The sequence below is a fragment of the Cavia porcellus genome, unplaced genomic scaffold (assembly GCF_034190915.1).
Source record: "Cavia porcellus strain 051 isolate PalLab524CR breed Dunkin Hartley unplaced genomic scaffold, mCavPor4.1 scaffold_31, whole genome shotgun sequence".
NCBI lineage: Eukaryota > Metazoa > Chordata > Mammalia > Rodentia > Caviidae > Cavia > Cavia porcellus.
In genome coordinates, this window is record NW_026947514.1 from 7,833,245 (window position 1) to 7,861,205 (window position 27,961).

Sequence of the window (27,961 nt, forward strand, 5' to 3'; positions counted from 1 at the left end):
TCTTGCTGTGGTTCCATTCCTTTCTATCTTCCTGTCTCTTGTTTTTGGATGGGAATGTTTGCCCTGTATACTGTAGTTGGTAACGTTTAGTTTCCTTTTGATCGTACAGGGGCTCACAGCTAAGAGTTTGCTTTTGAGTCTCAGGAGACTTTGGACTTGGACTTTCCAGCAATGCTGGAACTGTTAGGATGTGGCAATTTTTAGAGATGGACTAAATGGCTTTTGCATGGGTCTTTTGGGGTCAGGGGCAGAATATTATCATTTCTATCTGAAGTCCCCACAAAGCCTCATGGACTCTTAAAGTGGGGCTTTAGGAAGATGGTTGGGTTATGGTGGCTTAGAACTGACTGCTGTTAGGATGTGGAATCTGGTCTAAAGAGTTGGTCACTGAGTGCATGGCTGGAAAGGTTTATCTTCCTCCCTGACTCCTTTTTTCATGTTCTGCTTTCTGGCTGCCATGACGTGAGCACCTGACAGTGCTGTAGTATCACTTTCTGACCGCTTGTGTTTAGAAATTTAAATTAGTCACAATTGTGGGGCAGAAACTGTGGTGCATATGAACAAGAGAATTCCACCAAATTGAGTTTCTTAGATGGTTCTCTGATGTTAACATCACTATCACTGCTGTCACTGCTTTTGTATACTTTAAAACATGTTGATCTATTTTAACTGTTCATTTAAATTATAAAATGAATTAGTTATTCTGTTATTAGTTATTAGTTACTTTTCTAACTGCTGAGACATAATGCTGGACACCTACAAGTTAAGGGAGGAAACGTTTATTTAGTTCACAGTTTGTAGAAGTTTCAATCTGTAAATCACTGGCTCTATGGTAGGGTGGCATGGCAGACAGATGTCATAGAGGAAAAACAGTTCATGGCATGCAGAAGGCGGCAAAGCAAGCAAGGGCCTTAGCAGCTTCTTCCTGTCCTTTTTATACTCTATCTTATTATACTTAACTATTTTATACTCTTAGCTACTTAGGACGATGTCAGACCAATCAGTGGACTGACTTAGTAATCACACAATCCCAAACTAGCCACATACTAGATTCAGCCACCACTGAAAAAGCCCCACCTGTGACCACATGAGGCTTTGGGGAGACTTCTAGACACAGCCATAACATGCTCATTGCAAAGGAACTCAAACAGGAAAAACACATGTAAAGTAAGAAGTAATTGGCCTTTAATGATATAAAATTGACATTAATCAATAGCTTTTCTATGCCATAATGAACTGTCAAAGAAATCAGAAAGCATTCCATCACATTAAGCCAAACAAAGCAGCAAGTAGGGATCAACCTACCCAAGGAGGTAAAGGCCTCTACAATGAAAATTACAGAACACTGAAGAAAGAGGTTGAAGACTGAAAGAGTGGAGAGATCCTCCACGTAGGCATATCGTTAAATGACCACATTACCATATGCAGCACACACAGAGCCAGTGCAGTTCCCACTAAAGTTCCAATGACAGCTCTTTGTGGCCTCTCCTGTGAGGATGAAGACCGTTCTCAGCAGCAGTGGGGCTGTCGACATTCCAGTGTCCACGTCACTCTGAGGGGCGCATAGTTACTGTGAAGGGCCTCCGAGGAGGGACTTCAACCACACCAAGGTGAAACTTGGTCTCCTTGGGAAGAAGGGACTCTGGGTTGACAAACAGTAGGAACAGAAAGGAACTGGCTGATCTGTAGTCAGGTACAGAATGTAGTCAAGGGTGTTACGCTGGGCTTCTGTTACAAAAAGAGCTAGTGTGAAGAAAAACCAATGTTAAGTTACATGTTCCTTTCAATTCATGGTTCCTTAGTAATAATAGAAAAATAGAACTCCTTTACTAGTTAAACCAAGGCATCAGATAGAGATAAAATAGAACATAAAAATTAGCATGAGCCATTTGATTCACATTTAATTAGCACCTACTATATACAGGGTGCCACACTGCACCATTTTATACCTATGTGCATTCTTGGGTGAAGAACATACCTGTTGAGTGTGGATGGGGCAGGTGCTGGTTGCTCAGTATCTCAGGCCCCAAGGGATGAACTGGTCCTTGAAGGAAATGACATTGAGCTGGTTTCACATCAGCTGCTTTGATTCAGCGAGCCACAACACAGTCAGAAAAGACATTAGAAAAGTTGTGGGAGGCGTCTAGTTCTGAAAAGGGAACAGTCCAGCAGCCTGGTGGATAAGATCCCAGAGTTGTCCAACCAGCGGAAACAAGCTTCTGGGTTACAAGACCAATTTGTGATATTTTAATGATAATAAAAGATCTCTGTTGAAAAAGATTCCAGTGACTTTCTTCATAGAATTAGGGAAAAATGATCATAAAATTAACACAGAAGCAAAAACTCAAATAGCCAAGGCACTGTTAGCAAAAAGAGCAAGGTTGGAGGCACTGCAGTACCCAATTTCAAGGGCTCCTACAGGCCAGACTAACAAAGGCGGGCGGCACAGGCCCCAAACAGAGCAGTGGAATACAACGGGGCACGCGTAAGTGAGCCGTGCAGACCCCAGCCATTGGGTTCTTAGCAGGAGCCCACAGCTTGGTAACTGGGGAGAAGGCGCTGCTTACCTGGACTAAAGAAGATGGTGGGATCGATGACTAGTGGAACGAGTGATCAGGATGTGGCGTCGAGTTTTGGTTTGCCTTGAAAGATCATAATGACCACTTACTAAGTACTTATCGTCTCTATCGGGTGCTTTCACGTACATCATCTTATTTAAATTGGGCCTTGATATTCTTTATATCATGAAATTCAGTAGCGTATTTAGGCACAGTGTTTGTTAGCAGGGTAGAAAGATTTAAAACGCAAATCTTTCTTCTTTCTTTCTTTCTTTTTTTGAGACAGGGGTTGCTATGTAGCCCATGCTGGTTTCAAGCTTGTGTTTCTGCTGCCTCAGCCTCCGGAGTGTGCTGGGGTTTACTGCTGTGCATCGCCACACCTGGCTCCTTTGTTCTTTTTGTATCCCACCCTACCTTAAAAGACTCGGGAATGGAGCTGGCCCTGATTTCTCCTCAAGAGCAAATATGCAATAGTAAAAAGTATGTCCTGTTTATTATGGTATTATGACCAGGTGGTGTGTCACATGGTTGTAATCCCAGTACTCAGAGGAGGCTGAGGCAGGAGGACTCTGCAATTTCAATCCCAGCCTGGGCTCCATAGTGCGTTTAAGGCCAGCCTGCAGTGCATAGTGAGACACAAACAAACAAACAGGGGACTTGGGAAACCTGAGCAGCACTGACTTCATCTTGGAATTTGCCCTCTGGCAAACTTCTGGCCCCTTTCCTAAAGATCCTAATTCTGCAGATTTATGATGCTGAATCTCAATCTCTCTCTCTCTCTCTCTCTCTCTCTCTCTCTCTCTCTCTCCCCCTCCCCTTCTCCCTCTCCCTGTCTTTCTTTCTTTCTTTCTTTCTTTCTTTCTTTCTTTCTTTCTTTCCTTCCTTCCTTCCTTCCTTCCTTCCTTCCACAGAGTCTTGCTGTATAACCTAGACTGGCCACAAACTCATGGCAGTCCTCCTGCCTCAGCCTCTCAAATGCTGGTATTACAGACGTGCTCCTGAAGCTGAGTTTATAATGCGTACCTGGGATAATCTGATGCATGTGGTTTAACTACATCTTTAAAAAACACAAGTACTAAATGGATGGAAAGTTTTTCATTTAGTTGTAAAAACTTGCCTGTAAGCCAGCTCCAAACCCCAGTACAGTTTTGAGAATTATAGTATGTTAGCACATCATTTTGCTTAGCCTCCTGCAAATCCTTCCATTGTGAAAATATACAGTATTTTCCTCTTTTAATTTTATTTCTGCAGTACTTCATGGAAGATGTTTTGTAAGTTGCTTATTTTTTCTGATCAGTTGCCATATTTGTAAATGCCATGTTTGTTATGCAGAACTACATAATTCAGAGCACTATTGTGATTTTAATGCAGTAACATAGGGATAAAATAGTGCAGTGTGGTGTCCAGTGTATTATAGGTGCTAATTAAATGTGAATTTCTCCAAATGGTTCTTGCGAATTTTTATGCTGTTTTATCTCTATCTGATGTCTTGGTTTAAACTAGTAAGAATGTATCATTTTTCTAGTTAATATTAAGGAATTATGTATTGGAAGGAATATGTAATTTAATGTTAGCTTTTCTTACCATCAGGCCACCTTGATGTTCTGACAGGGCTCATCATTGAACTACTGGGTAGGCACTCGGGAAGCTAACGATCAATAGTCAGCATTTAAAGTTTTCATTTGGTACCAGGAACGTGTTGTCTCACCTGTGGTCACAATACCCCTGTGAAATGGTTACAGTTCTGCTTTTATGGAGGAGAAAATTGAGATCCAGAAGTTAATAGCTCATCCAACTCCCCCTGCTAATTGTGTGACTAGCCTGAGCCCGTTGCCTTAGCTCTGATTATGTGCTATAGATATGTCTTCTAAGTTCTCAGTTAGAAACCTATGCATTTCTTGTGCATTTTAAAACTGACAAGTTTTTCATTGTAAGTTTAAATAGTTGTAGAGGATAATGTGTTATAAATATTTATATAAAATTCAGCTTTTAAAATTTTGTCAGCCATTCTTCAGAGGACTCACATCTAAAATATAACTCAAAAAGTTAGACTATCCAAAATAAAAGACTCCATCAAAAATGGGCATTTGAAATGAATAAACACTTCGAAGAAAAATTACAAATGGCCAGTACACATGTGAGAAAAATGTCCAGCATCCGAGAGAATTGCAAATTAAAACAACAGTGAGATTTTTGTCTTACCCTGGAAAGAATGGAAACAGAGATATCAAATAATATTGGCATGGGTGTGGTTAAGAAGGAACCCTTCTACATTGTTGGGTTGTGAACTAGTACATGATGGAAATCAGTGTGAAGAGTTCTCAAAAACTAAAATCAGAAATTTCATTTGACCCAGCTATTTCCCATCTAGTAATCTTCCCCAGAAAGCTGAAGACATCATATTACAGTGACACGCGGATAGCCATGTTAATAGCGGTGCAATTCATAGTAGCTGAGTCCTGGAAGCAGCCTACAGGTCCATCCACAGATGGGTGCATAAAGGAAGTGCAGGGTCTGCATGCAATGGGACACTGTTTGGCTACAAAGAAGGATACATTTAAGACATTTGTAGAAAACGGATACACTTGGAAAATATAAAGTGAAACACATTAGACATACAATCCCAAATAACATGGTATCTCTTTTTTGAGTATGGCAAAATGTAAATAAAGAGCAAAATAAAGGATTGTTAGAAGGAAATAGGGAGATGGATATTTTGCAAAAGGGAAGGGGTCCAGAAGACTGAGGGTGAGGTGAGAAGGGGAAAGGGAAGTAGAAAGCTTTAAGATGTGTCATGGACGTATTCCAGATACCCTCAATGGACATAAACAGATGCCGTAACATGAACTAGAAATAATGATGGTGATGATGGAAGCAGGGAAAGGGGATTTAGAGGAGGGAGGGAGGGCGGTGGGGGGAGGAGAAGAGGAATAAAAATCAGAGGTGTTATGTACCTGCACCTACTCCTAAGATGGGTGTAAGCTTCATGTGTTGCTAATGTGTATCAATAAAACGAAGTTTAACAGAGAATACGTAAAAAATACAGCGCTTTCAGCTGGGGAGGTAGCTTAGCCGCACAGTGGCAAGTGTGAGTTTGAGTTTGATCCCTAGTACCAGAACCAAAGCAAAACAGTGTTTTCATCTAATACGACCTCAGTTTCTATCGTTACTAATTTAAAAATGCCAACAAGCTCCTCATTAATATGAAAGTTTAGCATTATGCCCTTTTCCCTTAACTTTATATGGACATTCATCCTCTGCAGAATTTGATTGCAGTTTACGCAATTTATGTTTAAGATTTACTAGCTGGCAGGGTGGCGCATGCCTATAAATTCCAGCAGTCAGAGGCTGGGGAAGGAGGATCGCTGTGAGGGTGAGACTAGTTTGGGCTACCAAGTGAGCTCAAGACCAGCCTGAACTGCATGGTGAATCCCTGTTTCAAAAGATGAGAAAAAAAAAGACCTATTTATCATGTTGTTATTTCTCTATGATCATATTTTAAAATTTCCTATTACCACCAGGCTTTTTGCAGATTAAATAAATATTGTCTAGCAATTCCTTTAATGGTTTCTCCACTTTTTTCCCTTTTAATTAGTGGTTGGTCTAGGGCTTACCATATCAGCACCTTCTTCCCATAATCATTAGGATTTAAGTGTTATGACTTTGCATATGTATTGTATTGTTGTTATAGTCCCTGCTAAGTGTACAGGTGGTGAGAAAAGTATAAATAAGTTACGTATTTTAAAATTAAACATAAAAACTTGTAGTAGAAATAAAATAATACATGTGGGGTTTTTTCCTCCTCCCTAGTTGGTTCACAAATCTATAAATGAATATACTTACAACTAGAATTCAGTAGGGACCAACACAAATTTAATTCTTAAAATTAAAAAAAATATGCTTGATAAATAGTGATGTCTTAAATAAGCAAATGGGAATTGAAGAGTTTGTAGTGACAGTATTATTTAGTTCTTTGCATTTCTTTGAGTGTCATTTAAAAAAATTTTTGTATAACAAGGGACCAGAAAACGTACTGCTGGCCCTGCCAGGAGAGTTTTTATACTTAGTACATAAGGGAAGACTTAAGAGGAAGGCATGACATTATCGAATAAGTGAGAGAAGGAAGATTATACCGAGAACTGCAGGACAGGAGACTGGACGTGACGCCGCCCCTGAATGTACTCTCAGTAAATGTTAAGCAAAAATGTATTTGGAGGTTGAGAACTGGATGTTTATACCCATCGCCCTGTACTCTTACATGGCCTCGTTTGAGGATGGCCTACTTAGGGAATCTCCAGCGACAAATCGTGAGGCAGTCCAACCTCCCTCTCGGTGTTGGGCTGCAGACCAGTGGTGGCGAGCCTGTGGCTCAGGTGCCGTAGCGGGTGTGCAGAGCCCTCTGTTTGCACGCGGGTCAGGTGTCTGAGTATTCAGTACCCAGGTCTAATTGCAGGGTCGGCCCCTTGTGACGAACATGTGGTTTTCAGATTGGAGTTTGGGCGCTCATCTGTCAAGTTCACTGTCACTGGTACAGACAACAGACTATAGCGCTGCTCTGCACATTGCACCATCCAGGAAGTAACTTGCCTACAAGCTGGTGCTTGGCAGTATTTGTTATTTTGATTTAAAACAGGGATTGTCTGATAAAAGTTGCAGTTGACTGATCTGCTCAGTGTATTTTCCATCCGATCTTCCCTTTGGTGTAGTCTGGTTTGCCCTGTGACCCCACTGAAGGGCCCTCGGGGTCACCCTTCAGACCGTGCTTCCAGCAGGCAGACGTCTCGCTAGCCTTTGGTGCTCTTGCCTGCTCTTCTCTTTCGTATTGGCTTTCCACAGTTTGCTGGGTTATTTTCTACCTGTTTGTGTTTTTTGTAGTTTCCTGTCTTTCTTAACTCGTTTGTTAAGTGTTGGTATTTCTCATGAGCTTGATTTAGTCTAGGCAGGTTTCCAAAGGCTGTGTCCTCTCACCTCTGTGCCTGGAGTTAGTCACTGTCCCCACCCCACTGCCTGTCCTGAGCTCTAGACTGGACTGTCCAGCTGCTTCCTGCACGCTTCACCCAGGTATTTCCTCAGATGCGGAGTTCAGAACTGATTTCCGTAGATTTCCACTAACCCTAACCAGCTTTTCTAGGCTCTGCCTTGGCAAATGGCACTGCTGTCCTACCAGTTGCCCGAGCCAGCATCGTTACACACAGTCTTCCTGCCTGCGTTTGATTTTCCGCTGGCTCTGCTCTACGTGACGCTTGGCGCTGGAATTCTCATGGCAGGCATGATAAAGACGTCCATGGCGTCAGATGGAGTTCAGACTCTTCATCAAGCAGTACACGGCTCTTTGGATTCCACGCCCCTGACCCTTTAGTCTCATCTCTCTGCCTGTTCCCTGCGGCACACTGTGGTCTAAAGCAGCTTTTCAGTTTCATGTAGTCCTGTACCTCAGATGTGTGTGCTAGTACTGTAAACCTTCCGCCCTCTTGGAATCTCACATGCTGCTGCCTCTGCCTGGCCACCTTGCCAGTTAATTCCTTCTCGGCCTCTGGTCTCAGTTTGTGATCACTCCCTCCAGGTGCCCAGGCTAAGTTATATCTGCTGTTCAAAGAACACAGGTGATCTCCTCAGTTAAAAAACTAGTCACAGCAGCGAAATGTGTCTCGTGCTCTACCATCTTGTATGCTTTTAAATTGGTCTCTGCTTTTCTTATCTGTGGTGCTTGAATCATGTCTTGTCATATTCACGTCATTGAAAAGATTCACAGTTTTGCACTCTTGTTCCTGTGATTTCAAAGTAAACTTGGTTTTTCTCTCCAGAGTCTTAATGAAATCCTGGAGTCAGCAGATGCACCTTTAGAAGTCACTGAAGGCTTCATTCAGGCAATCTCGCTGTCAGTTCCGTGGGGCTCTTTGCTGCAGGACAACTGTGCGCTCGAAGTGAAAGGGTTAGAAATGGTCTTTCGCCCTCGACCTCGTCTCGGTAAGCGTGTTGTTTCTGTTTTATTTGCATCTATTTTTACCCTTCAGAAATTGAGAAAGTAACCTACTGCATTAAATTCAGTGTTTATTACTTTGCATTGTATTTGGATATATAAGATGTGTGTCATTAAATCTTTAGAGTTATATATTCTCTGTTTACTCACAGGAACTTCAGTGTACAGATACAGTGTTTTATGTAAAAAAAAAAAAAAAAAAGGGACTTTTCCCCCCTGTACTAGGGTTTGAACTCAGGGCTTTACACATGCTGGCATCCACTCTTTCATAGAGTTACACTCCAGCCCTGTTTAAATTTATTTTGATACAAGATTTTGCCACATTGTCTCTGCTGGCCTTGAATATATGATCCTTCTGCTTTGGCCTTTTTCCCAGTTGGGGTTACAGTCATGCACTACCATGGCTGGCTATACTGATTTGTGATTTAAAAACTCAAAATAATTGTGTCTAGAATAAGGAAGGGTTCTCAAAGATTGATGGCAAATTTTTTTTTATCTTTTTGAGACAGGGTCTCGCTGTACATTTCAGGCTGGCCTTGAGCTCACTTTGTAGCCCAGGCTGGTCTTGAACTCACAGCGATCCTCCTGCCTCAGCCTCCCAAGTGCTGGGATTACAGGCATGAGCCACCCCAGCTCGATGAGAAATATTGAAAGGATACAAATTGAACTTGAAACCAAATCTTGGAAACTGGAGTGTTAAAAAAGAATAATAGATTAAAACAATAAAAAAAATCCCAGTGTTCATACTGACATAAATAAGCATGTGAAGTGGGCAGGAAGAAGAGTATGTTCTTTTTTTTGGTACCAGGGATTGAATTTATTACCTTGAGTTTACCAACCAAGTGCTTGAACTGCTAAGCTAAATCCCCAGCCCAAGTATGTTTTCCTTTATAGTAGAATACCTACTTATAGAATGTAGGAAAATGGATGAGCCAGACAGGATTAATAAGTCTAGGTAAAGTGTAGCTATAGCATACAATAATAAAATTTTTTTTTTTTTTTTCCTTTTTATCGGTACCAGGGATTGAACTCACGACTGCCTGCTTTCAAGGCAAGCGCTTATGCCGCTGAGCTAAACTCCCAGCCCCAATAATAAAATTTTAAGTCTTCTATTAATTTACAAGAATATCTGTCTTTTCACTGTGATAAGTAGATTAACGCTTCCCAATGGAAAGTAAAACTTAAAGTATTTTTTCATTTGAAAATATTTAAAGAGCTTTAAAATTCCATTTTGGGAAGCAGTAATTCTAGTAATCTCCATCAGCTTGTTTTGAATGTCGTAAGGGTGTGCAGTGGGATTGTCTCTGGGTGGATGATGGGAAAGGATTTCTCACGTTCGTGTTTCCTCCTCCCGGGATGCTCTTCTGTTTTGTACAGTTGTACTGATTTCCAGAGCCTGCCTCATCTGCTGCCCTGACTAAAGTTCCTGTTAATTCGTGCAGCTAGGAGAGTTAGCTTTACAGGAGTCAGCCGGTTAGCTTCACAGTGCTTTCTGTTACTATGTAATAGTTGCCTATTAATTCTCCTTAGCCATATGTTACTACTTCTACTATGCCATAAGCTCTGAGTGCCGAAATTTCATAGTTAATTTACTTTTCTGTTTTCTGATGCAGGCTTAGCAAGCTATGGCTCATAGATCACATCAGTCCTGTCACCTGTTTTTATAAATAAAATGTTTTTAAAAGGTAGCGATGCTTATTCACTTTCTGTGAATCCTGCGGATACTTTTGTACTGTCATGGGAGCGTTGAATAACTGTGAAATAGAACATGTTGTCTGCAAAGCCTAAAATATTTACTATCTGATCCTTTACGGAAAGTATTTGTTGTCTCCTACTCTAAAGAATTTAAAATAGTACCATGTAGGGCCAAGGATTTAACTCAGCCGCATAAGCGCCTGCCTGGCAAGTGTGAGGTGGTGAGTTCAATTCCCGGTACTGCAAAAAAAATAGTACCATGTACCTAAAAATACATGTTAAATTCTTAATATATGGGTTGACATTTCATAAGAAATATACAGTGAGAGCAGATGTCTCTGAAATTTTTTCTAGGATCTTTTTTAGTTGTTAGTAAGACATATTTCAATCTTGAGAGTAATTTCTAGAATATTGCATGTCCAATATTCTCCTCCTCCAATAAGTATTACTTATTATGTTAGCAAGCTATTTGAAATGTATTTCTTTAAGAAGTGGTATGGTTGTGATTTGAGAAATTGTTTAGGATTAATCTCTCTTTTCTGCAGCAACTGGTTCTGAGCCTATGTATTGGTCAAGTTTCATGACCAGCAGTATGCAGTTGGCCAAAGAGTGTCTTAACCAGAAACTAACAGATGAGCAGGGAGAAGGATCCCAGCCCTTTGAAGGACTTGAAAAGTTTGCTGAAACCATCGAAACAGGTTTGGTGTTATTGGACATTTTGAAAATTTCAGATTTTAGTTATTAACTTGGTATCTTGAATAAGCCCCATGGAAGAAACTAATTCTCTTGGGCTGATTTTAAAAGAATTACTGTTCTCATTTCATAACTTTAGAGTTGAGATTAAATATTGTAATTAAATATTTAAAAAAGACTTTTTAGAGTCTTTCCTTGTTTAATTTGTTAAGTTGCAGAATGACGAGATAAACAGACAACGAGATAAACAGTGTTAGGCATCATTTTAAGTGTCCGTTGAGATGTGACTTGGGGGAGTACTCAGTGAGGAAGCTGCTGGATACAGAGCTTAGAGTACGTGACTGTAAAGGAAAGACAGCTAGTTTAGTTCTTAAAAGGCCCTACAAATTAATCTTTTTATTAAAAGTATTTAGTGTAATACGGCTCTTCCACTGATGATTACCTCTTTACTCTAGTACTAAGAAGAGTAAAAGTCACTTTTATAGACACAGTTTTGAGAATTGAACATGTGCCAGAGAACTCCAAAACTGGGACTGCACTTGAAATTCGAATAGAGAGGTAAGTATTTTTATATCTGAGCGGAGACAACACTATTATGACTGTCGATTAAATTTCAGGGTGCTGGGCCAGGGCCCTGACAAACCTTGAGATCTGTCCCCAGTGCTGAAAAAAAAAAGACTAGAGGTGTTGATATTAAATTAACATATTGTATAATTTGAGAGTAAAATGCTACTCTCTAAGTTATGTTTTAATCTCATTACTGAAAACTTACAGTACCACTTGGACTGTAAATATATATAATACTGTGTTGATTTCAAAGCAGTTAATATCAAATCAAAATAATCTATTGAATGCTACTAAATTTAAGTTGCTCTGGAGCTTTGGGGTTTTCTTCATGTGGACAGTGAAATGAATATAGGCGTGTTTCATTAATGAGACTTGTTTACTTTGCTGTCCTTATTCTGAATGCTGTTTCTGTGAGAAAGGGGAAGGGCAGTTTCTTTTGAGAATTCTGTGGGGATTATTTAGAGATTAATATGTGAAGTAGCGATTAAATGCAATAAACACAGTGCTTTTAACTTTTTCTGTACACTCATTGGATCCATATGAAGAGCTCTATAGAGTGGAGAGCGACTTTCATAGGTACACCTGAGTGTGGATCTGAGGTGGTAGCCGTCCACCTGTGTCAGTGCCTTATGCCCTATCAGCAGAAATGGCAGGAGGACTTTGTCCAACTGAGCACCAAAGACACCTGGTAACTCTCGGAGTCCTGTACCAAGATGTGTTACGGTTTCTGTCTTTCATAAAACACTTACTAGTAAAACAGTTATTGTAACAGATCTGTAAAATTAGGAGCCATTATTTAGCTGAAATAGTAAAACAGACGTCTTGAGCGTTTAGAACCATTTGTTTTTTTTTTTTTTTTTTTTGAGATAGTATCTTACTCTGAAATTCAGGCTGGCCTTAAACTCACTGTGTAGCCAAGACAGGCCTCCTCCAATATGAGGCAATCTTCCTGCCTCAGCCTCCTGAGTGCTGTGATTACAGGCATGTACCACCACACCTTGCCCTAGAACCACATTCTTTACCTTGTTTAAACTGGATATTGGTCATATAAGAATTCAAAAATGTCATTCTTTGTCAGACTTGTGACTTGGAACTAAGTGTTGTCTCACTGCTACCAAGATACGTTGTTTTGTTTGAGGGCATGTTGGAATTGTTTTTCTTGAAGGAAACTTTAGGAAGTTGCTCAAGCTCCCCAACCCCCTAACTTAAGAGACTTATAAAACTTACCTTTCTTGGAATTAAGGTCTCTTTCTGAAATATTTATTTGAAGCATAGTGACACTGACCTACATTGTGGGCACTATTAGTATAGGCATTTTCTAAAGAGAACTAACGCCTGAAAAATCTCTTTAGAAGTTCTTCATCATTTATCATTGCAAGTAAGTTTTCCTGGAGTTTTACACAAATGCACTCTTTGTTTTTTAACTTTCAGAACTGTATACTGTGATGAAACTGCTGATGATTCCTCAGGAATTAATGTACATCAACCCACAGCTTTTGCTCACAAATTGCTTCAGCTCTCTGGAGTGTCTCTCTTCTGGGATGAGTTTTCTGCATCAGCAAAATCTTCCCCCGTCTGTTCAGCTGCAGCAGTGGTAAGGAAAAACACCCAGGTACAGATTTTTGGAAGGCTAAATTTAAATGAGGGTGTTGTAGTCAGGGGTTGCAAGGAGAACAATTTCATACAGGACACAGAATTTATAATATTATTTTATGATGGTTACCTAGAGTTAAATTCAAGAAAGTGCGGTAAATTTGTCCACAACACTAAAGACCTGGAAAATCCAGCTGAGGGCCTTGGTCCCCCAGCATTGTCCTGCATGAGTCCAGCTGAAGACCTAGAGCCCATGACAGTGCCTATTGCAAGTCTGTTTCATGGATCTGCACTGGAAGACCCAAAGGTCAGCGGTGGAAGCTAAAAAGTCTATGCCACTGGAATGAAGGATCTGGGCTAGTAGGTTGAGGGTTCCCCAGTGGAGCCAAGAAGCAATGCTCAAAATAAGGACCAGAGCTCCCCTGAAAAGTAGCACAGCAGCAAGGAGGTTGTGAGCTCCCGTGACAATGAGAACAGCCAAGCACATGTCAGGAAGCCAGCAGGGCAAGCTTCTCTTGGAGACTAAACAGCACAACATCTTCTTCGGAGCCAGGAAGCGATGCTCCAAGTAAGGACCACAGCTCCCTCAAAATGAACCACAGCCACTTTCAGCGACAAGGTCCTGAGCTCCTCCAATGATAATGGTCGAGTTTCAGTCAGGGGAACCAGTATGACAAGCTCCTCCAGAAGAGCCAATAGCTCCAGACAACACTTAGGAGAACCCACATGCCTCCCTTTTCCTCTCCACAAGTCCTTTTATGCTGGCAGCAGTCCTCAGGTGGGCCATCTACACTCAGCACCAGGCTGATTTAATTCAGCTGGTGTTAAGTTGACCACCAGTTTTTAATCCATAACAGAGGGCTATGAAATTTGCAAGGGTATGTAGTATAGGTTAATGCCTCTGGTTTGAGAATCGACACAAATATACAGTGATGGCAATATGTATTTCAGAGATTTTGAAACATTCAGAACTAATACCTTTCCCCAGTTTGCTGTTCATTAGTTTGCTAGAGGGATGTTGGATACTATGTCTTGGGGCAAAGTGGTATATTTACGTGTAATATGCTTTTACAGGAAATTCAAGAATTAAGCAGTGTTCAAAATCACCTTCATAATGAAGGTATTGCTAAAAACTTATCTTACAAATCGTATCTTTAAAAAAATTTAAAAATTAAGGAGCTCTGTTAATTTTTTTCAGGAGCACAGATTCCGTTGGTCAATCAGTCATTCCATAATTTCAGTTTTTTTTTTTTTTTTTTTTTAATTGGTACCGGGGATCGAACTCACAGCTACGCGCTTGCAAGGCAGGCGCTTATGCCGCTGAGCTAAATCCCCAGCCCTAGTTTATTCCATAATTTACCATTTACAGTATTTCACAAATCAGATTTTCTTAATTATGTAGGGTCTATTAGCTTTTCTTATTGCTATAACATGGATAGATATGTGTTTCTTTTGTAAAATTCTTTTCCGTGATTTATCTTCATTCCTAAGGTACTATGCTAACCATCCTGCATTTCATTTTAGCTACAAGACACTGGCTTATTCATTATAACAGTATGATTTTTTCATGTCAAACATTTTAAGTTGACATTTGTTTTAAATTCCAGTATATTTCCACTAACCTACTTTAGTTACTTTATTCTTTCATTGTTGTAGGAAACTGAGCCAAAGCTGTCACCTAGCTGGAACCCCAAGATTGTTTATGAGCCTCACCCACAGCTAACTAGGAATTTACCTGAGATAGCACCCTCAGACCCAGTGCAGATTGGACGGCTAATTGGTCGGTTGGAATTGAGTCTCACATTGAAACAGAATGAAGTACTTCCTGGAGCGAAGGTCAGTTTTTTTTGTCTGTGGTAAAACTATGACTATTCTTTAATCGATAGTTTCCTACTGTTCGATTACTGTAGGATCTGCTGTCTCCAAGTCGGCATTTTACTCTCAGTTAGTGTAATGTCTTAGGGCATGGTATACCAGTAAGACTGCCTTCACCCTATGCTGCAAATCGGGGTTTATGAAGGGCTGTCTTCTGTGCAGTCCAGAGCCAGACACAAACAAAACCCCAAAACAAAATGAAAAGTGAACCATGTTTTGTATTAAGGATAGTTAAGATGACTGGGAATTCATTATGCAGTCTCTCTTTGGGAATTGCTTGCCAGGCAGGAGCTTATATCCCCAGCCCTACAGTTTTTTCTACCATGACAAAATTAAGAAATTTAAAAGGGAAAGAGGTTTGGAAAGTGAGGTGTCAACTATAGAAGATACTTAATTATGTATGTATGAATAGAAGGACTATTTTCATCGTTGTATAATATAAAAAGAGGTTGACCTTTCTTATTTGCCCCATAGCTTTGAAGACATGGTTTAAAGATAATTGTACTTATTCCCTAACAAATATTGATCTGTACTGTTAGAGAATCAGAAGCTTCATAATTACTTAACCAATTAAAAATGTATTTGTTGCTGAGTGTGCTGGTTCATGCCCGTAATCTCAGCACTTGCGAGGCCGAGGCAGGAGAATCATCATGAGTTTGAGGTCAGCCTGAGCTACATACACAAATTTAAGCCCCAGCCTGCACTACATAGTGAGACCCTGTCTCCAAAAACAAACAAACAAACAAAAAATATATTTGTCACACTTTATTATCTTATTTTGTTTAAATCAAGAGGCTATTTTTCTTATTGATCTACATAGCTGTAGATGTTTGAGTGACTGCTGTCAGGCCCTGTGCAGGTTCTTGGAACAGATGCAGGGATGGGTGGGATTCTGTCTTTGCCTTAATGAAAGATACCCCGAGGAGTATATAAAGGGCTGTGGGAACACACAGAGGGAGCCACTAAGTACTTGGGAATGTGGACAAAAGGATTTCTGGGGATTGAAGAGTTCCCGGAATTCCTTTCTTGGATTTGAGATACTTGCCTAGCCTTGGAGGAGGAGCACAGTGCTGAGTAGGATGAAGACTTTCCTGGTACAGATTACTGCTCTCCCTCCTCCCATGGTGTGCGATCCTTTCCTGATGTCCCAGTCTTTCCGTGGGCACAGGGCTAGTTAGAGGAGCAGGGAGCTGCAGGTGTGTAAACACCCAGGGAGTCCCCTGCTGTGGCAGCCTCTTTGGCAAACCATCACATCTGTGTCTGGGGAATGCATCTGCTTGAGAAGGAAGAACACAGCAGCAACTATCATAGTTGTGTTTTTGACTAATTATATGTAGTCTTCAACACTGATCTCAGGCCATAGGCTGAGAAGCCATAGTCTCCAGCATTTGTGTGTGTTTGGTCTTCATGCAAAAATTGTGTGTTGATTTGCATTAGTGCTCTTTATGTTGTACTTTGAGAGTTTTGTATATTAGGGGATAAATGAACACCTGAAAATTTTGCATGGTGACCTTGTAATCCCAGGTGGGATTTAATATTTAATGATACTATTATCCTTGCCTATACAGTAATTTTTGTGTAGTAACTTGAGTATTTTTGATTTTGTTTTTATTTAATGAAAGTGAGTGCTAATATGAATATACTATAATGGAAGACGTGAATATTGTGAAAATAAAAGTTCTATAGATTAACACTGAGGAAATATAGATAACCTTAATACAGTACAGAGAAGATGCTGTTCTTGGGAGGCCCAAGGTGCTAGGGCTTTAGCTGTTTGTAGTGTTCATTAAACCTGTCTTTCAGCTGTGGATTCAAAGGCTAATGGAAAATGGTGTTTTCTTCTTTTAGTTCCAAGGTTAGTATTCTTGAGTAGTAAGTCTCATAGTTCATGTTCAATTTTGGCATATGTTTTTGGGAATGCATTATACAGTATATGAAAGTAGGGGGCTGCCTGAAATAAAGACTTTCTTTTTCAATACTATGTACACTCAGTTGAAACTTTACTTAGTTATTTTTCTACCTTTTATATTTTTGAAAGAAATACAAACTTTGTTCTACATGTGCCAGATTCATAATATACTAATAATGAAATATTTCTTTAAAAATTGAAAATGAGACTTTCAATCATTTGAATGAAGATCAGAGATTTTATTCTTACTACCAAGAAAAAAATCGACATTTAGGATTCCTATTTAGGAATCCTAAATAGTCAAAAATACATTTTCCTGCTCTCCTTAGCTTTAATTGAGGCCATGGCTTGGAATGTCAGCAATCACCTAAAAATACTTTAAAAAGGTAGTAATGATAACTTATTAAATAGTGTATTATACTCTTAGATAGATCATGAAAACTTAGAGTCATTGTATATTTTATTGTTTTTAGAATCAGAAGAATTTATTTTTTCTTGGACAAGAAGCCATTTTTTATCTATCTATCTATCTATATATATATTAGTTGAATTATTTTCAAATGGCATAATGCTGATGATGGAAGTTACTCTTAGCATGTTAGAACCTAAGAGGAGGTAAATGAAAAGTGAGGGAAGGATATACATCTTTTCACAAGGTAGTGTAGTGAATAGTGAGTGAGCCCTCACTCCAGGAAGAGAGTGTGATGAGCTTTGATTTCCGGAAGGAAAGGTGGGTGGACACTCGCAGTGATCAAGGAAGTCCGCCTGAGTACCCTCTTCTGGCCTCATTTCTGCCGAGGCTGCTGTCCTCACAGCCCAGAGGGCACGGCCTCCGTGGAACACAGGGGGACTCTGACGGGGGCAGCGTTGTCAGTGTATCACCTGTGAGCAGGCCTGCGAGAGCCAGCTGCGTTTGCTCTTGTTCAGATTGGGCTGTAAGGACCAGGACTTGGGTCTTTCGAGGGGCTTACTGTTCACTGTTCCCTTACTACCAAGTGTCACGGCCTTCTCCAGCACCAGATACTCGGAAGGCGAAGGTAAAATGTGCGGCCCTGGGCTTGCCGACACGGGTTCCTCTGGATGTTCCCTTTTGGTTCAGTGCGCTTTAGGGCTTTTCACTTAGACTGCACCAATCAGTAGAACCTTAGGTGAAGGGGTCTAAGATAAAGGTAAGTGTTTATCTCAGTGCCTTAGATGTATGAGATTTATGGTGATGACCTTAAAGGGTACTCATCATGGATTTTTCTTTTTAAGTTGGATGTGGATGGACAGATAGACTCTGTTCACCTGTTCCTGTCACCAAGGCAGGTCCACTTGCTTTTGGATATGTTAGCAGCTGTTGCTGGGCCAGGCAAGTATAACTCTACTATTAATTTTTTTGAAACTTTAAGTAATATAACATTCATATAGGGAAGTATAGTTTTGAATATGTAAAATTAAAGATGTGTTGTAAATAGGAATCCTAAATAGTTCATTGTATTGGAGCTTTTGAATTGTGTTACAGCAAAAATTTGCATTCAGATAATTCGTATTACATTCTTAACTCTTTCAAAATTGTTCTGATTTATTTCTTTGATTGGGATAGCACTTTATACAACTGAAAAAATGTAATTTTTGAACGTAATAAGTAGCACACATGTTAAAATAGTGTTAATGACTAGTGTCTATCACAGAGGTAAGTTGTCTGTTCCTGGCCACTCAGGAATAGTTGTAATTTTACACTGATTGTGGTATTCAGTTGCCATTAATCTAGCATAAATGGGTTTCGGGAGAGAAATGCTTAAGTAAATTACTCCAAATTTAATTACTGTCTTGCTTTCCTTTTGTATACTTGTAGAAAATTCTAGCAAAATAGGGTTAGCTAATAAAGATAGGAAAAACCGACCTATGCAACAGGAAGACGAGTATCGAATTCAGATGGAATTAAACCGGTATTATTTGAGAAAAGATTCCCTGTCTGTGGGTGTATCTTCAGAGCAAAGCTTTTATGAGACAGAAACGGCTCGTACACCTTCTAGCCGTGGTAAGCAACTTGGTTGACACCAGAGTCACACCTTGTCATGATAGGTAAAAGTAAATTTAATTAGCAATGAAAGAACAAAAGACCCATAATATGAGAGTTTTAGTTTATGACCTAACTACAGCTTTATAGCGATGCACCAGTGCACGGTTGCTATGGCTACCTGTTTTTGGTTGTATAATTTTGTCTTATCAATTATTTTCCTAGGGAAAGTTCATTTATAAGATATTGATTTACACAAAGATAAATTGATAGTGATTCATCATTTTGTCAAATTATATGCTCACATAATGATATACAGTAAGTTCTTTAATAGGAAACTTTTTTATTACTCTTTCGATCAATTATATATAAATATGAATGCTTTCATGCTTTTTTTTGGTACCAGGAATCAAACTCACAACCTTGTGCTTGCCAGGCAGGCACCGTACCACTGAGCTACACTTCCAGCTCCTCCATGCTTATTTTACATTCACAGTTGTTGCTGAGTGTTTAAGCACTGATAACATAAATAATAAGAATCAATTTAACTATGGAATGTTGAACCAAATAAAAAATTAAAACATTTTTTGGCCTTAACACACTTTACTTGCATGAAGGTAAAACATTTTCCAAAAGAAAGAATTGAAATATAAATAGAATTCTAAGTAATGAATTTGGTCTTCTTTTTTGTCTTTAAAAGGTAGTAGTACTATCCACTTGAAACCAGAGATTGCAATATATTTATTCTATCTGTTTACATTTGGGTATTTATGGAGGCTTGACATTGAACTCAAAGTCTTGCACTTACTAATACCCACATTAAAATCTGAATTTTGACTTCTAAATTGTCATATGACACTTAAAAATGTACCTGATAAAATCTTAGTATATTTTTAACAGCAAAATATCCGTTAGCCGGAGAGCTTAACCTTACTAACTTACATTCATTCAGTGGAGTTTTCACTGTGCTGTTAATACGGATTCAGATAAATTATCCCATTGGAGTAACGAATACTATATATCAACAGTATGAAGGAAGAAGACTGTATTAACGTGTATTAGCCAGCTCTAAAGACTTGACTCAGTGGAATTATAACATCAGTAATGGCATTTAATTTTCTCCAGAAGAAGAAGTTTTCTTCTCCATGGCGGATATGGACATGTCCCATAGTCTCTCTTCTCTTCCACCCCTCGGGGATCCCCCAAATATGGATCTGGAGTTATCACTAACTAGTACATACACAAATACCCCAGCAGGATCCCCATTAAGTGCTACTGTGGTAAAGTATTATTTAATATATTCTTTTTATTCTTGAAAAGTTGCTTCTAAAATTCTGTGCTTTATTCATGTCCTCTGAAACATCCTTTCAAAGCTTCAGCCAACCTGGGGAGAGTTCCTTGATCATCCTAAAGAGCAGCCCACGGTGAGAGGGCCAGCTTTTCCACCCAGCCTGGCTCACCCAGCACCTTTGCAAAAGGCAGGTGAGCATGAGGAGGGTGCTCGTTGTCAGTTTCCACTGGAGTTTTTGAAAATTTAAAAATTAAAAAAATTGTTTCTTTTAAAAAATATCTTTCTACCTTCTTTTATTTTTATTTCTTTCCTAAATAGATGTCAGTTTTCTTTATTTATTTTTACTTTGATGCTGGAGATTGAATTTAGGGTCAAACATGTACTTGCATTTTTAGCTTTTGTTTGTTTCTTTGTTTTGTGTTTCATAAACTTTCTTTTAGTTTGGGGCATTGAACAAAGTTAATTCACAGTGAAGTATTTTAGAATAGTTGCTCATTTATTATATTCTTTGTGTATTCAGATATTGTGATATTGTTAGTGAAAAAGTAAACATACCAGTTTCTTCTCCTTTTTACTGTTAGGGCACTAGGAGTCCTCCTAAACCAACGGTTTCCCTCCCCACCTTCCTTCTGTTGCTGGGGAGCTGATCTTGGCTTGGCCCATGTCAGCCACACACTCTGCTGCCGAGCTGCTCCTCAACCTTACAATCCAGTGCCTTTTTGCCTGTGTGTTTATTAGTTCACTGTTTACATAGTCCTTAAAAAGGGAACCTTATATCTCTACTCTGCACTTTGGTTTTGGGGTGCGCAGTGGTGAAAATGGAGCCCAGGGCCTCATGCATGCTATGCTGGCACTATATACCTAAGCTACACAGCCCTTACTCTGAAAATCTTTGCTGGAGTAAACACAAGGCCCAAAGAAAGTTCAGTGCACAGTTTTTGTTTAATCTTGATTTTCCCATATAGTTTTATTAATGCAAAAACTTTGTTCATGTATTATGATTGTAGTATATGCTTTGCTATTTTGGAATTGAAGATTGTACCCAGGACCTTTGCACCTAACTACATTCCCAGCCCTTTTTATATTTTGTTTTGAGACAGAGTCTTGCTAAGTTGTCCAGGTGGGACTAGATCCTTCAATCCTTCCACCTCCCAAAGTGCTGGGATTACAGGCATGCATCATAGGACAGAATGTAATGTACTCTTTTGTACTGGAAATATCAAAGATTCTGGATATGAGATAGAGCAAGATAACAACTCATTTTATCTTAATTGTTTAATATCATTTTATTGTGTGATCAACTGTGTTTAAAGCTAATATGTAATTGTTTTATGATTTTGGTTCATGAATTATCTTTAAATATTAAACTTACATATATAATTTGAACACATGTATTTCAGCTCTCCCATCTAGATCCATTTCAATGGATGAATCCAGGCCTGAGCTTATTTTTAGACTAGCTATTGGAACTTTTTCAGTCTCTGTGCTTCACATTGATCCTTTATCTCCACCTGAGACATCATTGAACCTCAATCCATTAACACCAATGGCTGTAGCTTTCTTTACTTGTATAGAAAAGATTGATCCAGCAAGATTTTCAGCAGAAGATTTTAAGTCTTATCGAGCAGTATTTGCAGAAGCTTGCTCACACGATCACCTTAGGTAAACTCCTTTTTGTTCATTAATATCCTCGAGAAATAGGCAGATGTGGACATTTGCCTCTATCTGTCTGCCTGTCTGCATTTGTTTTCATTACTCATGTTTGGTTGATAAATGAGTGAAGTATTCTTGCAGTACTGCAAAGGTGTATGACGTCAACACTCTCACTCAGATTATGCAGAGCAGTGCAGATACAAGTCTTGACAACCTAGAGCTTTGCTAAAGTATATCTGTAGCTCCTTGCCCTGGTTTTGCCAAGGTTCTTTGATGATTTTGCTCTCATCCCATTGCAACTGTTACAGCCATGAAAATGTTGTTGCTGGCGTTAGCAGGACCAGTGGTAGTGAGAGCAGAACTCACAAGAGGGGCCTTGGAAACGGTCCCCTGGCTGCTAGCCAAGAGGTGAGAAGCAGTACTGAGGCTGGTCCTGAGCTTGGATGCTACAGTTTCTGCTTCTTCAAAGAGTATCAAAAGCTGTCCAAATTGCCAGTGATCTCTTATGAGCTGAGTCCTAATAGTTGAGGAGATAATTGAATTTGTAGGTATGGTATTGTTAACATGCAAATACTACTTATACTGTAAATTGTTGAGTGATGGATTAAGCGTACTGATTTTTTAGAAACTACCTGAGGGTTTTCTTTTATTGTAATATTTTTGAAGTATTAAAATTAATATGCAAAGTAGCTTTGATACCTACCAAAAGTTACCCTAGAGATTAGGGCTGTGATATTTATAATCAAATTATAAAGACATTTCCCTACCATTTTTGACAAGGTTTCAAATGTCTACCAGTTGGAAAACATTACAGATACCAGCCGGGTGTGGTGGCACATGCCTACAATTCCAGCACCTTGGGAGGCTGAGGCAGGAAGATTGCTGTGAGTTTGTGGTCTGCTTAGGCTGCATATTGAGTTCAAGGCCAGCCTGGACTACATTTAAAAAAAACAATTCAAATAAGGTGATTTTTCTTAGCTGGGCATAGTTCCATACCATGCCCAGCTAATCTGAGCACTCAGGAGACGGAGGTAAGAGGATGGCTCTGAGTTTGAGGCCACCTTGTCTCAAAACAATACCAAGAACAATAAACCCACAGAAAGTAGGGATAGACTTCCTTTGGATTCTGTCAGTTGAGGTTTTAACAATATTATGTAATACTTTAAGATAATTTTAAGAAACAGTTTTTAACTTATTTTATGATTTGAAGCATTTTATCTACTGAAATACAAATTTTAAAGTATAGAAGAAAGAAGGGTAGTGTTGGGAAATAACTGTATCTTGGAAAAAATTTCCCAGCAACAAAACTAATTTGTCAGGGAATAGGAAATTTGAAGCAGTTGCTCTGGTTACTGTCCTTAGGAATAAACTCTATATTAGTTATTGCTCGTTTGAACTTTTTGGAATAAGTGGTGAACTAGTATACGTTATGAACATTTGTGTATTATTCTCTGACTGTGATGCATTGTTAATCTAGAAGTACATGGATACCCTTAACTACTGCCTGTTTTTTTTGATAATAGATTTATAGGTACTGGCATCAAAGTATCCTATGAACAAAGACAAAGGTCCGCTTTGCGGTCTTTCAGTACGGATGTGGCCATTGGCCAAATGGAGCTTTTAGAGTGTCTGTTTCCCACGGATTTTCATTCTGTTCCTCCTCACTATACAGAGGTAAATGCTGTTTAGTTCCTTTGGAATTATTCTTTAAATCTGCCTTTTTTATGAATTATATAAACAGCAATGGTTTTCTTAAAAATGTATAGGAGGAAGTCATAAAGGAGAATTACCACTTTTTGTTTTGTTAAAATATTTAAAAATATGGCATCCAAGACAATTGTAAATATATAAAAATTTTAACGTAGGATTGAGTTGTTTCAGAGTATCAGATTATGGAACAAATGCTTTCATTTTATTCATTTGTGGAACACTTAAGAATTCTATTACTGCGCGTATACTGAGGGGCTGTTATGTGCTAAAGCAGTATTGGAGACAGGTAGAGAGTTTTGCATTCTTCACCATCAATATGATTTTTTTTTGCGAAATGTAAAAGTGTGACCTAGAGAAACTTCTTAAAATTGGCAAGATAACATTATTACTGTTTCCATTTTATTTTTATAGTTTTTTTTGAGGAAAGGTCTTGCTATGTAGTTCAGGCTAGCTTGAACTAACTGTGTAGCCCAGGCTGGCCTCTAACTCAAAGCCAGCTTCCTGCCTCAGCCTCCCGAATGCTGGGATCACAGGTGTACGCCACCACACCTGGCCTATGGTCCTTTCCTGGGCATTGGTTTATTTGAATTCTTACATTCTGCAGCTGAGACCCCAAGTGTCACAGACGTAACTAACTGGACTAAGATTTGCGTCACTAGGAAGTGGCTGGGAAGAAGCGCAAAGCCAACTGTTCTGACTTCAGGGCATTCTTCCCTTTATTACTTTGACACCTCTGTGAATTCATGTGTTAATTACGCTTGCTGTCATACTTAATCTATCTTCATCTTTGTTTTTAAGCTTTTAACCTTCCATTCTAATGAAGGATCTGACATCCATCCTCCTCTGTGTCTTCAGCTTCATTATAAGCATTCAGAGAACAAAGGAACCCAAGTAAGATCTTTCTGTGTGATTACCTCCTGCAACATTTAAGAGCTATTTTCTCACAACTGTAAGTGTTTGAACTAATCTTGTATGATTAGTGATGCAGGGATATCTTTTTGTTTTTAAAGGGTCATCAAGCAAGACTTACTTCGGTTCCTCAGAAGGCAGAATTACAAATTAAGCTAAACCCTGTGTGTTGTGAGCTGGATATCAGCATCGTGGACAGGTTAAATTCCTTGCTTCAGCCACAGAAGCTTACCACCGTGGAGGTGATGGCCTCGCACATGTACGCTTCATATAATAAGCACATTAGCTTGGTAGGTATTCAGAAAGTCAGAAGTAATCATAATTAGTAATGAGCTTACTGGGATAATTTCTTAAGCCAAATCTGCTTAATAGATTAAATAGGACATTAAAACGGCATTATTTGTAATGAAAAATAGGGATCCTTTCGTGTTTTGGTAATAGGCTTGCTAAGTGTTGATACTAAACTAATGAACCTTTATGCAGTCACTCTAGATGATGGCTATGAGGAAGGTATAGTGACTTGCAGGAGCCTTGGGAAGAAGTAGACTTGTGGTCATCTGGCTCCACCTCCCAAGTAGCTGGGATCATAGGCGCTGGCTCCCCCCAAAGGAAATAAGGAAGAGGCTTGGAAGTGGAGCTCAGAGTCTCCGAGTCCCTTTCCCAGTACTGGACGCAGAGATGTCTTAAGTGCAGAAGTAGATTGTATTATTTCACATAAACTTTCTCTAAGCTATGTGAAGAATATTGATGTGTAAAACAGGAAGAGCAGAAATACAAAAGTTGGTAGCATTTATGTTACAATTAAGTTAGAGTTCCTTTTCTGTTTATCCGAATTCTGTAAATTATGACTGTAACATCAAATTTTACCTGATAATACATTTAATAAACTCCTCTCATTACCTGGTTTAGAGGCGAATAAACTCCTCTCACTACCTTTTAGAAGCGAATGCTGGGACTGAAATCCAAACCCACTTACTCATCACAAAGAGCCAATTCTGTAATTAAACCTGACTACTGAGCTTTTAGTTTAGAAAAAAATGATTTATACTATAACATCTTTTGTCTTAAAAGCAAAACTAGTGACACATGTGCTACAGGTTCACTACCACTGATCTAAACAGGTTAGTCCTAAGAACAGAAGATGTACTTCTGCAAATAGGAAGAGCTTCACATTTTATCACTAGACATGTGGAGTCTTTTCCAAGAAAAACAAGCCAAGTTTGTTGCAAGAAGTTGAGAAATTTTGGGGCTAAAATTTGGGGGCTGTAGACACAGGACCAGACATAGGCAACTTTAGTTCAAAAGACAAGGAAAGAGAGATTTATTTTCCTACTTATTTGCTTTTCTCTTATGGTTAGTATTCACATGAAATCCATGTTCTTTAGCTTTTTTATTCTCACCAATTGCTAGGTATTTTAGGTTCTGTTGGCTCATCCGCATTTGCTGTTAACAAATACATGGACTGGGATTTTAACTTAATTTTGTGGATTGTTTTTTGCCTCCGAGTGGGGGCCAGTATTCAAAAGTCAATATGGGAGTTGATAGAATAGGTTTGTTAAAAATTCAAGTCTCAGTGAAATGGAAACTTTGTCTTTCCTTTCTTTCTTTTCTTTTCTTTTCTTTTCTTTTTTTGAGACAGGATCCTGCTATGTAGTTGATGCTGGCTTGAACTCACTGTGTAGCCCAGGCTGGCCTCAGACTTGCAGTAGGCCTCCTGCCTCAGCCTCCTGAGGGCTGGGATTGCAGGCTTGCACCACTACGCCTGGCCAGGAGCTTTCTAGTTAAGAGATTAACAGACTGATTCAAGAAATTAAGGAGTATTACCATTTGCCATGGACTAGAACTTTATCAGTTTGGATACATTCTAGAGAAAAATTAGAAATTGACTTTTATTTGGTAACATGTCCTTTGAGTCTTTTATTGTAACATGGTTTGGATCCCTGGTATATACGTTTTGTTTTCTAAGAGCCATTTGATGGATCATACCCTTAGATTGGATAGGAGCTCAGAGTGAATCACTTAGTAAATATTTATTTAGAATTGTACCAAAGCTTTAGACTTAGTCCTGAAAATAAGATGAATCACATACAGGTATTTGTTTTTGACAAAGTTATCTGAGTTTGCAGAAAGTTTTTAAAGTAGCTATTGGTTGGTAAGTCTCACAGTGAATATTGGATACCATAGTGATTTTTAACTGTATAAGATTTATCAAAAGGCTAGTTTATAATTTTTTGTCTTTGGTTCAGCTTTTATTTTGATGTATATATGTTTCTTATCAGAGTTTACTGCCATCAGTTCTGACTTTTACCAATAGTGTTGCGTTGTAAGATTTCATTATACTAAATTAATATGGTAATTGATTGAATTTGTATTTTAATTCACTATACTGCCTGGGGAAATAATGATTGTACGTATTATGATGTTGAATACTAATGTCATTTATGTTGATTTACTTAATTTAATATTTTGACATTTTTTGATGTTTTGTGTTTTAGCACAAGGCTTTCACTGAAGTATTTCTAGATGATTCCCATAATCCTGCAAATTGTCGGGTGTCAGTACAAGTTGCCACTCCAGCGTTAAATCTTTGTGTTCGCTTCCCAATACCTGATCTTCGGTCAGATCAAGAAAGAGGACCGTGGTTTAAGAAGTCACTTCAAAAGGAGATCCTTCACTTAGCATTCTCAGACCTGGAATTTAAGACCGAATTTGTAGGAGGATCAACCCCAGAACAAATTAAATTGGAACTTACTTTTAGAGAACTAACTGGTGAGATTGAAAGTGCTATAAAAGAGACATTGTAGATATAAATAACTGCTACTGAAGCTTATAGGGTGAAAAATATGTGGCAGCTCCAAAATGGAATCAATGAAAGTATATTGTATTAAAAAACAGAAACAGCATTCCACCACTGTATACCCATATGTTACATGTCAGTTATTTTTTAAAAAATTACAGGGCATGATGATTTAATCACTTTGTTAAAATACTTAGTTTCAACTGAGTATGATAGTGATTTTACCTGCTTTCCACTTGTATGGGTTTATATTAGCTAGAATATTGAGGGTGAAGCACTTTACACACATTATTTTATTTCCTTTACTTATCAGAATATGGCTTTTACAGTTTTATAATTTAGTAGATGAAAGAATCAGTGTGCCTAGAAGGAGATGATGTCCAAGATCACATTGTAATAAACAGAAGAATCATGATTCTAATTCAGACTTGACACCAGAGCTTGAGTTTTCCACCAATCATACTCACTCTAGTGACTTTAGACTTTTCTGTATTGCTTTGCTGTTGTCAGCCAGAATGAGCATAAATGTAGAGGGACCCAAGTCTGTAAAGCAGTCCAGATCTCTGACCTGTAGCTCCTGTCCTGCTTCCCTGCCCTGGCTCCCTCCCCTCTGCAGCCGGGAGCCCTCTTCTTAACCCTTCTTGGAACAGGCTGCGAAGGGTCCCTTCCCTCTTCTCTCTGAAGTTTACAGACCTTTGGAAATAGATCGATTTGCCAAAGTAAGACTTC

General features: G+C 39.0%; 1 protein-coding gene across 5 annotated transcripts in view; it reads left to right on the forward strand.

Moving 5' to 3' along the window:
* The window catches only part of Atg2b (autophagy related 2B), a 68,751-nt gene that overhangs the window by 3,608 nt on the left and 37,182 nt on the right, over positions 1-27,961 (forward strand). For 2 of the 5 annotated variants that reach the window (XM_063241185.1, XM_063241183.1), the window contains exons 2-15: positions 8,363-8,525; positions 10,779-10,931; positions 11,382-11,484; positions 12,925-13,105; positions 14,743-14,922; positions 18,125-18,221; positions 18,708-18,893; positions 19,998-20,152; positions 20,246-20,354; positions 21,564-21,825; positions 23,340-23,490; positions 24,325-24,417; positions 24,537-24,725; positions 26,931-27,204. In XM_063241185.1, coding sequence (XP_063097255.1) covers positions 8,363-8,525; positions 10,779-10,931; positions 11,382-11,484; positions 12,925-13,105; positions 14,743-14,922; positions 18,125-18,221; positions 18,708-18,893; positions 19,998-20,152; positions 20,246-20,354; positions 21,564-21,825; positions 23,340-23,490; positions 24,325-24,417; positions 24,537-24,725; positions 26,931-27,204 — 2,296 coding nt within the window. The remainder of the gene's footprint in view (positions 1-8,362; positions 8,526-10,778; positions 10,932-11,381; positions 11,485-12,924; positions 13,106-14,742; positions 14,923-18,124; positions 18,222-18,707; positions 18,894-19,997; positions 20,153-20,245; positions 20,355-21,563; positions 21,826-23,339; positions 23,491-24,324; positions 24,418-24,536; positions 24,726-26,930; positions 27,205-27,961) is intronic. The other 3 variants (XM_063241184.1, XM_005000488.4, XM_063241186.1) reach the window with 3 other exon arrangements.